At 37.5% G+C, this 14,227-nt stretch overlaps 1 protein-coding gene across 3 annotated transcripts in view; it reads right to left on the bottom strand.

Annotated features, from left to right (window-relative positions):
* PLXDC2 (plexin domain containing 2) overlaps window positions 1-14,227 on the bottom strand; it is a 409,788-nt gene that overhangs the window by 43,027 nt on the left and 352,534 nt on the right. For 2 of the 3 annotated variants that reach the window (XM_081229343.1, XM_081229341.1), the window contains exon 13: window positions 8,582-8,742. In XM_081229343.1, the coding sequence (XP_081085469.1) occupies window positions 8,582-8,742 (161 nt within the window). Of the gene's footprint in view, window positions 1-6,705; window positions 6,807-8,581; window positions 8,743-14,227 lie in introns of those variants that run through there. The other variant, XM_081229342.1, reaches the window with a different exon arrangement.

Genomic DNA, 14,227 nt, shown 5'->3' on the forward strand with positions numbered 1-14,227 from the left:
ATGAGGTAATAAGTGTAAATCACTTCTCCCAGTGAATTTAATAAATGTTCGCTGTTACCATTACTATGTTCATAATGGGGCCAATTATAATAGCAAAAAGTGGTAAGAATGCCAATGCTCCACAATACAAGACTGGCTGCATGAACTGTGGTCTATCCTCTGGAGGGCCAAGTCATTAAAATTAATCACAGTATGCAGTGTGTCTAGCACAGCACAGAAACTAATTCTTACAAGTGTTTAATGCAGTCTGGATTTTGTGGTGAAATACACAAAGATACACACAGGGTCACATTTTAATATCATGGAAATTGGGATGTGTCTTAACGTCAAGGGCATGTCACAGTTTAATGGGGAGTGTGTGATGCATCTCACATTTGATTCAGCCTGTGGTAGGCAGAATAATGGCCTCCCAAAGATGTCCATGTCCTAATTGCAAAAACCTGTCAACCACCATAGAGGTGAAAGACTTTGTAGATGTGATTAAATTAAGGACCATGACATGGGGAGATCCTGGATCACAATGGGCCTTACAAGAAGGAGGCAGGGGTCAGAGTTAGTAGAAGGAGATGTGATGATAGAAGCAGAGGTTGGAATGATGAGAAGAAGGGGCCAGGAGCCAAGAAATGCATGCAGCCTCTAACAATTGAAAATGGCAAGGAAATTATTCTTCCTGAAGCCTCCAGAAGGAACCAGTTCTGCCAACACCTTGACTTTAGCCCAATGACACTAAGTTTGGATTTTTGACCTCTAGAACTGTAAGATAGTAAGTGTGTATTAGTTTAGGTTATCAGGTTTGTAGTAATTTGTTACAGAAGCAAGAGAAAACTAACACATAGTCAAATTGGGTGAAATAAGGTTCTTTTTTACTTCAAGGCAATGTTAGCAACGTTAGGCCCTCAGTACTTTCTGAACATCACTTGATAGCATAAGAGACAATCAGTGTAAAGCTACTGAATGAATGTTGAATGGAATAGCATACAGCCATCAGAATGATGTTTACAAAGAGTATATAATAAAAGAAAAAAATATTATTTGAAAAATAAAGATGATCAGGAAACTTGCAAAAGCCTCTTAGATAGCCTCATCCACCAGAGGGCAGAGAGCAGAAGCAAGAAGAACTACAATCCTGCAGCCTTTCAAACAAAAACCACATTCACAGAAAGATAGACAAGATGAAAAGGAAGAGGGCTATGTACCACATGAAGGAACAAGATAAAACCCCAGAAAAACAACTAAATGAAGTGGAGATAGGCAACCGTCCAGAAAAAGAATTCAGAATAATGATAGTGAAGATGATCCAGGACCTAGGAAAAAGAATGGAGGCAAAGATCGAGTCGATGCAACAAATGTTTAAAAAAAACCTAGAAGAATTAAAGAACAAACACCTAGAAGAATTAAAGAACAAACAGAGATGAACAATACAATAACTGAAATGAAAAATACACTAGAAGGAATCAATAGCAGAATAACTGAGGCAGAAGAATGGATAAGTGACCTGGAAGACAGAACGGTGGAATTCACTGCCATGGAACAGAATAAAGAAAAAGACTGAAAAGAAATGAAGACAGCCTAAGAGACCTCTGGGACAACATTAAATGCAACAACATTCGCATTATAGGGGTCCCAGAGGGAGAAGAGAGAGAGGAAGGACCCAAGAAAATATTTGAAGAGATTGTAGTCGAAAACTTCCCTAACATGGGAAAGGAAATAGCCACCCAAGTCCAAGAAGCACAGAGGGTCCCAGGCAGGATAAAACCATGGCAAAACACACTGAGACACATAGTAATCAAATTGACAAAAATTAAAAACAGAGAAAAATTATTGAAAGCAACAAGGGAAAAATGACAAATAACATACAAGGGAACTCCCATAAGGTTAACAGCTGATTTCTCAGTAGAAACTCTACAAGCCAGAAGGGAGTGGCATGATATATTTAAAGTGATGAAAGGGAAGAACCTACAACCAAGATTACTCTAGCTGGCAAGGATCTCATTCAGATTCAATGGAGAAATCAAAAGCTTTACAGATAAGCAAAAGGTAAGAGAATTCAGCACCACCAAACCAGCTTTACAACAAATGCTAAAGGAACTTCTCTAAGTGGGAAAAACAAGAGAAGAAAAGGACCTACAAAAACAAACCCATAACAATTAAGAAAATGGTAATAGGAACATACATATCAATAATTACCTTAAACGTGAATGGATTAAATGCTCCAACCAAAAGACACAGGCTTGCTGAATAGATACAAAAACAAGACCCATATATATGCTGTCTACAAGAGACCCACTTCAGACCTAGGGACACATGCAGACTGAAAGTGAGGGGATGGAAAAAGATATTCCATGCAAATGGAAATCAAAAGAAAGCTGGAGTAGCAGTACTCATATCAGAAAAATAGACTTTAAAAAAAGAATGTTACAAGAGACAAGGGACAATACATAATGATCAGGGGATCAATCCAAGAAGAAGATATAACAATTATAAATATATATGCACCCAACATAGGAGCACCTCTATACATACGGCAACTGCTAACAGCTATAAAAGAGGAGGAAATCGACAGTAACACAATAATAGTGGGGACTTTAACACCTCACTTACACCAATGGACAGATCATCCAAAATGAAAATAAATAAGGAAACACAAGCTTTAAATGACACAATAGACCAGATAGATTTAATTGATATTTATAGGACATTCCATCCAGAAACAGCACATTACACTTTCTTCTCAAGTGCACATGGAACATTCTCTAGGATAGATCACATCTTGGGTCATAAATCAAGCCTCAGTAAATTTACGAAAATCGAAATCACATCAAGCACCTTTTGTGACCACAAATGCTATGAGATTAGAAATGAATTACAGGGAAAAAAACGTAAAAAACACAAACACATGGAGGCTAAACACTACGTTACTAATAACCAAGAGATCACTGAAGAAATCAAAGAGGAAATCAAAAAATACCTAGAGACAAATGACAATGAAAACACAATGACCCAAAACCTATGGGATGCAGCAAAAGCAGTTCTAAGAGGGAATTTTATAGCTATACAAGGCTACCTCAAGAAACAAGAAAAATCTCAAGTAAACAATCTAATCTTACACCTAAAGGAACTAGAGAAAGAAGAACAAACAAAACCCAAAGTTAGCAGAAGGAAAGAAATCATAAAGATCAGAGCAGAAATAAATGAAATAAAAACAAAGAAAACAATAGCAAAGATCAATAAAACTAAAAGCTTGTTCTTTGAGAAGATAAACAAAATTGATAAACCATTGGCCAGACTCATAAAGAAAAAGAGGGAGAGGACTCAAATCAATAAAAATAGAAATGAAAAAGGAGAAGTTACAACAGACACTGCAGAAATACAAAGCATCTTAAGAGACTACTACAAGCAACTCTATGCCAATAAAATGGACAACCTGGAAGAAATGGACAAATTCTTAGCAAGGTATAACCTTCCAAGACTGAACCAGGAAGAAACAGAAAATATGAACAGACCAATCACAGGTAATGAAATTGAAACTGTGATTAAAAATCTTCCAACAAACAAAAGTCCAGGACCAGATGGCTTCACAGGTGAAGGTGAATTCTATCAAACATTTAGAGAAGAGCTACACCCATCCTTCTCAAACTCTTCCAAAAATTGCAGAGGAAGGAACGCTCCCAAACTCATTCTATGAGGCCACCATCACCCTGATACCTAAACCAGACAAAGATACTACAAAAAAAGAAAACTACAGACCAATATCATTGATGAATATAGATGCAAAAATCCTCAACAAAATATGAGCAAACAGAATCCAACAATACATTAAAAGGATGATACACTATGATCAAGTGGGATTTATTCCAGGGATGCAAGGATTCTTCAATATACGCTAATCAATCAATGTGATAAACCATATTAACAAATTGAAGAATAAAAACCATATGATCATCTCAATAGATGCAGGAAAAGCTTTTTACAAAAGTCAACACCCATTTATGATAAAAACTCTCCAGAAAGTGGGCACAGAGGGAACCTACCTCAACATAATAAAGGCCGTATATGACAAACCCACAGCAAACATCATTCTCAATGGTGAAAAATTGAAAGCATTTCCTCTAAGATCAGGAAAAAGACAAGGATGTCCACTCTCACCACTATTATTCAACCTAGTTTTGGAAGCCCTAGCCATGGCAATCAGAGAAGAAAAAGAAATAAAAGGAATACAAATTGGAAAAGAAGAAGTAAAAGTGTCACTGTTTGCAGATGACATGATACTATACATAGAGAATCCTAAAGATGCCACCAGAAAACTACTAGAGCTAATCAATGAATTTGGGAAAGTTGCAGGATACAAAATTAATGCACAGAAATGTCTTGCATTCCTATACACTAATGATGAAAAATCTGAAAGAGAAATTAAGGAAACACTCCCATTTACCATTGCAACAAAAAGAATAAAATACCTAGGAATAAACCTACCTAGGGAGACAAAAGACCTGTATGCAGAAAACTGTAAGACACTGATGAAAGAAATTAAAGATGATACCAACAGATGGAAAGATATACCATGTTCTTGGATTGGAAGAATCAAAAGTGTGAAAATGACTCTACTACCCAAAGCAATCTACAGATTCAATGCAATCCCTATCAAATTACCAATGGCATGTTTTACAGAACTAGAACAAAAAAATCTTAAAATTTGTATGGAGACAAAAAAGACCCTGAATAGTCAAAGCAGTCTTGAGGGAAAAAAACGGAGCTGGAGGAATCAGACTCCCTGACTTCAGACTATACTACAAAGCTACAGCAATCAAGACAATATGGTACTTGCACAAAAACAGAAATATAGGTCAACGGAACAGGATAGAAAGCCCAGAGATAAACCCACGCACCTATGGTCAACTAATCTATGACAAAGGAGGCAAGGATATACAATGGAGAAAAGACAGTCTCTTCAATAAGTGGTGCTGGCACTTTGTGACTGCCTGGAGGGGTGGGATAGGGAGGGTGGGAGGGAGGGAGATGCAAGAGGGAAGGGATATGGGAATAGATGTACATGTATAACTGATTCACTTTGTTATAAAGCAGAAACTAATAAAAAAAATAAATGGTGCTGGCAAAACTGGACAGCTACATGTAAAAGAATGAAATTAGAACACTCCCTAACACCATACACAAAAATAAACTCAAAATGGATTACAGACCTAAATGTAAGACTGGACACTATAAAACTCTTAGAGGAAAACATAGGAAGAACACTCTTTGACATAAATCACAGCAATATCTTTTTTGATCCACCTCGTAGAGAAATAGAAATAAAAACAAAAATAAACAAATGGGACCTAAAAAAAAAAGAAAAAGAAAGAATATAAATTTGCATTTCAGTGAAATCACTATTATACTAAATGGGCAAACATCAAATTATGCATATAAGAATTCCAGAAGAAAATAAATTAAAATAGTTATTGTGATTATTTCTGCTTATTGGGACTATAAATGATTTTATTTTTTGCTTTTACGTTTCCACAATTTTTAAAATAATAAACAAGTACTGCTTTCCTCATGGGAAAAAGCACATCAAATTCATTTAAAAAGTAGATAGCAGGGCTTCCCTGGTGGCGCAGTGATTGAGAGTCCGCCTTCCGATTCGTGCCCCGGTCCGGGAGGATCCCACGTGCCGCGGAGCTGCTGGGCCCGTGAGCCATGGCCACTGAGCCTGCGCGTCCGGAGCCTGTGCTCCACAACGGGAGAGACCACAACAGTGAGTGGCCCGCATCCCGAAAAGAAAAAAAAAAAAAAAGTAGATAGCAGCATAATATAGAACATGAAAAGCAACTTGGTTAGATGATATTGGTAAACTCAATCTCTTTATTCACAAATAACTCTAATTTTTTTTTTTTTGTGGTACGCGGGCCTCTCACTGTTGTGGCCTCTCCCGTTGCGGAGCACAGGCTCCGGACGTGCAGGCTCAGCGGCCATGGCTCACGGGCCCAGCAGCTCCGCGTCTCGTGGGATCCTCCCAGACCGGGGCAGGAACCCGAGTCCCCTATATCGGCAGGCGGACTCTCAACCACTGCGCCACCAGGGAAGCCCCAATAACTCTACTTTAATTAGTAATTCAAACCTTTGAATTCATAGGTCTGGCATGTCAGTCACTGTGCAGTCATCATGGATCTGCGTTTCGATTTTGAAAACATGGATCAGCTTTAATAATAGTAAAATTATGATTATTATCTTCAAAAATTATCTGCCAACCAGCCACTGTGAGCTGCTTGAGGACAGCAGGGTGTCAAAGAGTTAGTGATTTAGGCAGAATTATTGGCAATTGACAGAGAATCTGGGAATCTGCAGAATGATTCTGCTTCACTTGAGTGTTGAAAGACGAGAGTTCTTCCCAGAAGTGTGGCTCTTCGACCTTGGAGAAGCCATTCCACCACTGTGAACCTCAGTTTCTTCCTTCGTGTTATGAGGGTGTAGAATTAAATTATCTCTAAGATCAATGCCCCCCGCTCCCGGCAATACTTTCACTATTCTACAGTCTTACTTTGTAGTCATACAAGGATTGCTGTGAATCGGTGTGAACTAGGTCCTTTGCACTGTGCAATTTGCACTAATACCATCACCATCAGATATTTCACAGTATCTTCTTTTTCACAATGTCAGAAAATAAACTTCATAGTGTATAAACAGGCTTAAACCTGTGAGGGTTACAGCAGCAGCCTGATGTCTGGTTAGTCACTGAAGCTTTACAGTTTGTCACTTGTCAGATCTTGGAGCAATGCATTCATGACCTCGGGAAAGTTTTCTGCTTTCTTACATGAAAATTAAGCACATTAACAAAACTTAATAAGAGCTTTCCAACTAAATGCAATGCCTGATAATTTCTCAATTATTATGACTTTAAATGAGAATGACATTTTTGGAAGATTTCATGTGTGAAAATTTAGTGGAAGTTTGAAATGTCCTAGGATATTTATTATCTTTTTCTTTCCAGAAAATACTGATAGAATACCTCTTATTTGAAAGGCTTAAGTTATTTAATCCAAATCTTGAGGAATTAATAAGTCTTTAGGGTGGAATAAATCACGTACATATTTAACTCTAATGCAAAACAGAAAGGTAAATGCCAGAGAAAGATATAGATGTATTACTATGGATAGAATTTCAGAGGAAAAAGAGATTATGTCCAGCTGTCCTGGCAGAGAGATGGTCCGGGGAAGCTTACAGGGTACATGGTATTGAAGGCTACTTGGATCCAGCATTCAAGAACTGAGGTGGAAGGGGAGGACTTTTTTGGTGGAAGGAACAGAATGAGAAATGTCCTGGTGACATGGAGAATTTGGGGTGTGTACGGAGAACAGAATAGAGTGAATTTGATGGTACTGAACTCCAGGTTAAGAAGCTATGGGATAAAAATTGAAATGATAGACAAGATACAAACAGCCAAGGCCTTGAAGGAGAACTAAGGAGACTGCACTTTACTCCACAGACAGTTGAGAGCCATAGAGGACTTCTAAGGAATTACTTAATTGATTTGCATTCACTTCCCCTGTTATAGAGGTTAAAGGTAACTTTGTAGTTTAAAGGCCGTTATAATTTCTTACTCAACACGTGAAAAAGCTGCCCACTATACACCACCCAGTGAACTGGAAAAGACCTAAAGTTTACAAGTTTGAAGCTCCGAGGGAGATTTCCTTCATTGCTCTAGTATTTATGTTATGTCGAAGAGCAGTGGCTCCATTAAGATGTTGGGGTGAAAGCTATGCACACACGAGGCCCAGGAAGCCCAGTTGTCTGGAGGAGAGAAGGTGACTTGGTCACACTGACCTTATCCTGTGGCCCCCAGGCTTCCCAGTCTCCGGCCTTCTGGACATCAGGGCTTGGCTCTGGCCCTTTGTACACAGCCGCTGGTCCTCCTACCTGACTGCTCTTGGGCACTGGCACTAACTCTACTTTCTGTACATGAAAACACAACACTGATTCGGCACAGTGCTCTCTTTGTGTTTGAATGAGTGTGTGTGTATGCATGTGCATTTACATGTACATGAATAAATATACACACATCACACAAAATGGTGATGGCACATACCATAATCTTATTGTTATAGCTGCTATTTTGTAGGGAAATATGTATTTTTCCTAAATAGTTTGTGAGCATTTTAAGAGCAGGCTCACCATATTGTATTATGAATCTGGCCAATACTCAATTACTGTTATATTGATTAGTTGATTTATACCAAATCCTTTAGCCTCCAGCATATGCTTCATTTCCTTCTAGGATTGAAGAGCAGCTAGTTAACATACTTGGTACAATAAGACAAAAAATATGGTTTCTATTTTCTTTTCGATCTGTAAAAGGCGAGATGGCTTATTTCTTTAAAAGCTCCTGAGTAAGGTAACTGAGCTCATCACGTGAAAGCCATCTATCAATAGGTATGTGCACACGCATGCGTGCATGTGTGAAATCAGCCAGCTCACAACTGCAAAGTGGAGAAATCATGTGCTAAATATTAAATGCAGGTGGTGTCAGCAGATGGCTGGAGTTCATCAGCTAGCATGGTTTTCATGTACTCTACTTGACACTTACCTCAATAAAGAAGATGCTGGCTGCTGACGTTGGATGGTGATACATATAGACTGTCACAAGAATGGCTGCGGCTATAATGAGGACCAGGATGAGAATTCCAACGATGAGGCCAGCATGAAGGGTTCCCCCTTTCTTCTCGGCTGCACTGTCATCTGTAGAGGCTGGAAGAACAGCACAGCTGTCAGGACATTCACGTGTGCACTCGTAGGTCTGCGTTTTCATTGGAGGGAATATTTATATTCTTAATAAAGTACCAGTGAATTTTTTTTTCACTTTCTGTACAGCTATCCTTTTCTTTTCCATAACGCCAGTTTTAGAAGTTAGATGCTCTTTATTTGGGCAAATGAAAAATCCATACTATTAATGATTAAAAACACATTTATAACTGTGTTTTAATTTATAGTTCATCTTTATTCTGTTAAATAAGGCAAAATGAATAGCCTTTATTCTAAAAGTTTTGTGGAAAATCTATAACTATATAATAAATTTAACTTTGATTTTTCTCATTAAACTACTGGCACTCTTACCTATGGAAAAACTGATTACTTTTTGAAATCTCCTCTCTCATTTTCTTTTGGAAAATTTAAATTGAAGAGTATCAGACATATTTTGGTGGGCTACACAAGCATTTTCAGAAAGTCTGTGCATGAGTTCAAAGGATAATTTTCAAAATCTCTTTTAAACTGTAATGCTCTATAAAAGTGTAACAGATGGATGCTAAATGACCCTCAAATAGTTTATCACTATCTAAAGGGAACACACAGCACATGAAAATATTCCACTATGCCACATGTCAGTATCATTTTCTCTAACTTTTACTGAGATGCTCTCCACTGTAATATCCATTTTCAGAGAGTTAGGAAAAAGGAGAAATTAAATTTCTAAAGTAATAATTAGCCAAGGCAAAGTCAATCAGCCAAATAAAACTAATCTCTAAAGTCTTCTCTTGTTCTAAAATTCTGCAATATTTGATGTCTACTCAGGCATTTAGAGGAGACCTTCTTAAATTATGTGCAGCAGGTAACTGTATCTTAGTACATAATATGATTGGTATTTTTGAATCATTAGAAAATTCTTTAAGGCTCATAGAAGTTCTAGAACAGTGATTCCTAATCCTTTCATTACCAATTTACATCTTTGTTATTTCCAACCTTTGCATCTATGTTTTAAACATTTTTTTGGTCTATTTAACCTCATTTAATAAGCACTGATTTAATTCTTTTATTATAATTTTCATTAATAGAAAAAAACAAACATGACTGCCTATCAGAATGTGTGGTAAATACAAAATAACAGAATTTCAAATAGAGCAAAGAAATATGACCTCCCAATTCTTCTTATACATCCTTTAAAGTTTTGTTGCTATTTGTTTATTCTTTGCTTGAGACCCATAGTTGGTATTCAGTAATCCTTCTCCAAACCTAATAAAGCTTAAATTCCTAAAGATTTCCCTTACATAACAGAAATTCATTAGTTAAAGAATGTAAAATTTAAAGAGTAATTTATTATATAAAAGTTCATTTACAGAGAAGATTCTGGGAACATGGCAGAGTAGGAACTATCAGGAATCTGTCTTCCCACATAGAAAACAATCGCACTGGCAGAATCTGTCTGACAACTGTTTTGGAACTCTGGACTCTATGGAAGGCTTGCAACTGCTAGGGAGAAGGCTCAGACTGCAAGCTGTGGTTAATTTCAGTCCGTTTCAGCACTTAGTCCAGAAGTAGCTATGCGTCCTCTGCCCATTAGCCATGTGGCAGTCAGCTACACACCTGTTTCTGAAGCAGCCTGCAGGAACCGCAGTAGGCAAAATGTACCCTGTCCTGCAAACATTGGGAGTGTGTTCTGATTACTGATTGATTGGTGCTTCTCATCACTGAGGGGCAGACAAAGATGCAGCCATTGGTTTTGCACCTTCTGCCATTGTTGTAAGCCTTTCTCCCTGGATCTAAAGTAACATCCAAGTGATTTAAAGAACCAGTACCCTTTTCATCCCACCTCCCTTTATTCTTCTCTTTTCCCACTTTTGGGAGCCAGATATGAAAGACTAGGACATTCAAAATCAAATGCACATGTGGGGAAAATTAGAACATGGCTGTGTGTGGCCAGGGAAAAGCTCAGAAAAGACTCGAAAAGACCTCAAGATTACACCTCAGCACAGAGACAGCCTACAAAACCAATAAACTAGTAAATAAATTAAATAAATATGATAACAAAAAGCAGCAAACTCTGGGGAAGGGGGAGAATGTGATTTCCAGAGTCACAACTTAATGAGATTCAAACGTCCAGTTTTGAGAAAAATTTCACAAGGCATACAAAGAAACAGGAAAGTATGGCTCTTTCAAAGGAAAAAAAATAAATCAACAAAAACTGTCCCTGTAAAACACCTGATGGACGATCTATTAGACAAGCACTTTAAAGCAACTGTCTTAAAAGATGCTTGAAGAACTAAAGAAAGAGGTAGAGAAAGTCAAGAAAACAATGTATGAGCAAAATGGAAATATCCATAAAGAGATAGAAAGCCTAAAAAGAAACCAAAGAGAAATTCTGAAGCTGAAAAATATAATGACTGAAATTAAAAATTCAGTAGAGCATTCAAAGGCAGACTTGAGCAGGCAGAAAAGAGAATCAATTAACTTAAAAATAAGACAATGGAAATGCTCAAGTCTGAGGAACAGAAAGAAGAGAGATTGAAGAACAGTGAACAGGTCCTAAAAGACCTGTGGGACACCATCAAGTGGATCGGTATTTGCATCATGTAATTCCAAGAAGAAGAAGATAGAGAAAGGGACAGAGAATATTTGATGAAATAATGGCTGAAAACTTCCCAGTTTGATGGGATCCAAACCTCCCAAATTTGACATAAACATCCAAGAAGCTCAAGGAACTTCAGGTAAGATGAAATGAAGGAGACCAACATGGAGATAAATTATAATCAAACTTTCGAAAGACAAAGGCAAAGAGAGAATCTTGAAAGCAGCAAGAGAGAAGCAACTCATCACATACAAGGGATCCTCAATAAGAATATGAGCAGATTTCTCAACAGAAACTTTGGAAGACAGAAGGCAGTGGGCTGATATATTCAAAGTGCTGAAAAGTACCTGTCAACCAGTAATCCAAAATCTGGCAAAAGTTTCCTTCAAAAATGAGGGGGAAATTAAGATATTCTCAGAGAAAAGCTGAGGGAGTCGGTTACCACCAGGCTTTTTCTGTAAGAAATGCTTAAGGGAGTCCTGCAGGGTGAAAAAACATGTAATCATCTCAATTGATACAGAAAAAGAATTTGACAAGATGCAACAGCCTTTCGTGATGAAAACACTCAACTTCTAGGAAAAGAAGGAGAACACCTTGACAAAATAAAAACCGTACATGAAAAACTTACAGCTATCATATTCAACTGTGAAAGCTAAAAGCTTTTCATCTGAAATCAGGAACAAGACAAGGATGCCCGCAGTTGCTACTTCTATTCAACACAGTATTGGAAATTCTAGCCAGAGCAATTAGGCAAGAAAAATAAATAAAAGGCATCCAAATTAGAAAGAAGTAAATTGATCTCTGTTTGCAGATGAAATGATTATTTATATATATCCATGTGCATGTATATATATGTGTGTGTGTGTGTGTGTGTGTGTATATATATATATATACACCTAAATATTCCCAAGACAAACTGTTGGAGCTGATAAATGAATTCATCAACAATGTATGTAGCAGGGTACTAAGTCAATGCACAAAAAGCAGTTGCATTTCTATATTGTAACACTGAACAATAAAAAAAGAAATTACAAAAACAATTCCATTTATAATAGCATCAAAAAGAATAAAGTACTTAGGAATTAACTAAGGAGGTGAAAGACTTGTTCATAAAACATTGCTGAAAGAAATTAAAGAAGACATAAATAAATGAAAACACATCTCATGTTCATGGATTAGAAAACTTACTATTGTTAAGATGTCAATACTACCCAAATTTATCTACAGATTCAATATAATCTCTATAAAAATCCCAATGATTTTTTTTTTTTTTTTGTGGTACGTGGGCCTCTCACTGTTGTGGCCTCTCCCGTTGCGGAGCACAGGCTCCAGACGCGCAGGCTCAGCGGCCATGGCCCACGGGCCCAGCCACTCCATGGCATGTGGGATCTTCCCGGACCGGGGCACGAACCCGTGTCCCCTGCATCGGCAGGTGGACTCTCAACCACTGCGCCACCAGGGAAGCCCCCCCATGATGTTTTTGTAGAAAGAGAAAAACCCTTCTCAAAATTCATATGGAATCTCAAGGGACCCTGAATAGCCAAGACAATCTTGAAAGAGAAGAACAAAGCTGAAGAACTCACATTTCCTGATTTTAATACTTACTACAAAGTTACAGTAATCAGAAGAGTATGTAATGGCATAAAGACAGATATACAGACCAACGGAATAGAAAAGACAGCCCAGAAATAAACTGTAGCATAAATGGAAAATGATTTTTGACAATGATGTGAAGACCATTCAATAAGGAAAGGACAGTCTCTTCAACAAACAGTGCTGGGAAAACAGGATGTCCGCATGCAAAAGAATGAAGTTGGATTCTTACCTAACACCATAAACAAAATTTAACTCAAAATGAATCAAAGACATAAATGCGAGACATAAAACTATAAAACTCTTAACGAAGATATAGGGCAAAAGCTCCAGAACATTGGATTTGGCAGTGAGTTCTTGGCTATGACCTCAAAGGCATGGGCAACAAAAGAAAAAATAGACATCTTAGACTTCATGAAAATCAGAATATTTTGTGCATCAGAAAAATATCACCAGACTAAAAAGGTAGCCCACAGAATATCCAGAATATATAGAGAACTCCTAAACTTCAACAACGAAAAGCAAACAACCTGATTCAAAAATGGGCAAAGGACCTGAATAGACACTTATCCAAAGAAGATACACAAATAACCATTAAACACATGAAAAGATATTCAACATCAGTGACCATTAGGGACATGTAAATCAAAACCACAATAAGATACCTCCTTACAGTTATTAAGATGGCTACTATCAACAAAATAGAAAATAACTAATGTTGGTGAGGTTGTGGAGAAATTGGAACCCTTGTGCGCTCTTGGTGGGAATGGAAAATAATGTGGTCACTATGGAAAACAGTAGGGTGCTCCTCAAAAAATCAAAAACAGAATTACCATATGATCCAACAACTCCACTTTGTGGTATATACTCAAAAGAATTGAAAGCAGAATCTTGAAGAGACATTTGTACATCTTCTTAGCAGCATTACTTACAGTAGCTAAAACATGGAAGCAACCCAATGTCCACCAACAGATGAATGGATAAGCAAAGTGTCACATAAACATACAATTGAATGTTATTTAGCCTTAAAAAGAAAGGAAATTCTTACATATGTTACGACATGGATGAACTTTGTGCTAAGTGAAATAAGCCAGTCACAAAAGGACAAATACCGTATGTTTCCACTTATACTTAGAGTAGTCAAAATTATAGAGACAGAAAGTAGAATGGTGGCTTCCAGGGACTGGGGGGAGGGAGGAGAGAATGAGGAGTTTTGGTTTAATGGGTATACAGTTTCAGTTTTACAAGTTGAAAAGAGCTATGGAGATGGACGGTGGTGATGGTTGCACAACATTATGA

This window comes from Mesoplodon bidens, assembly GCF_964165515.1.
Source record: "Mesoplodon bidens genome assembly, chromosome: 3".
NCBI classification, from domain to species: Eukaryota; Metazoa; Chordata; class Mammalia; order Artiodactyla; family Ziphiidae; genus Mesoplodon; species Mesoplodon bidens.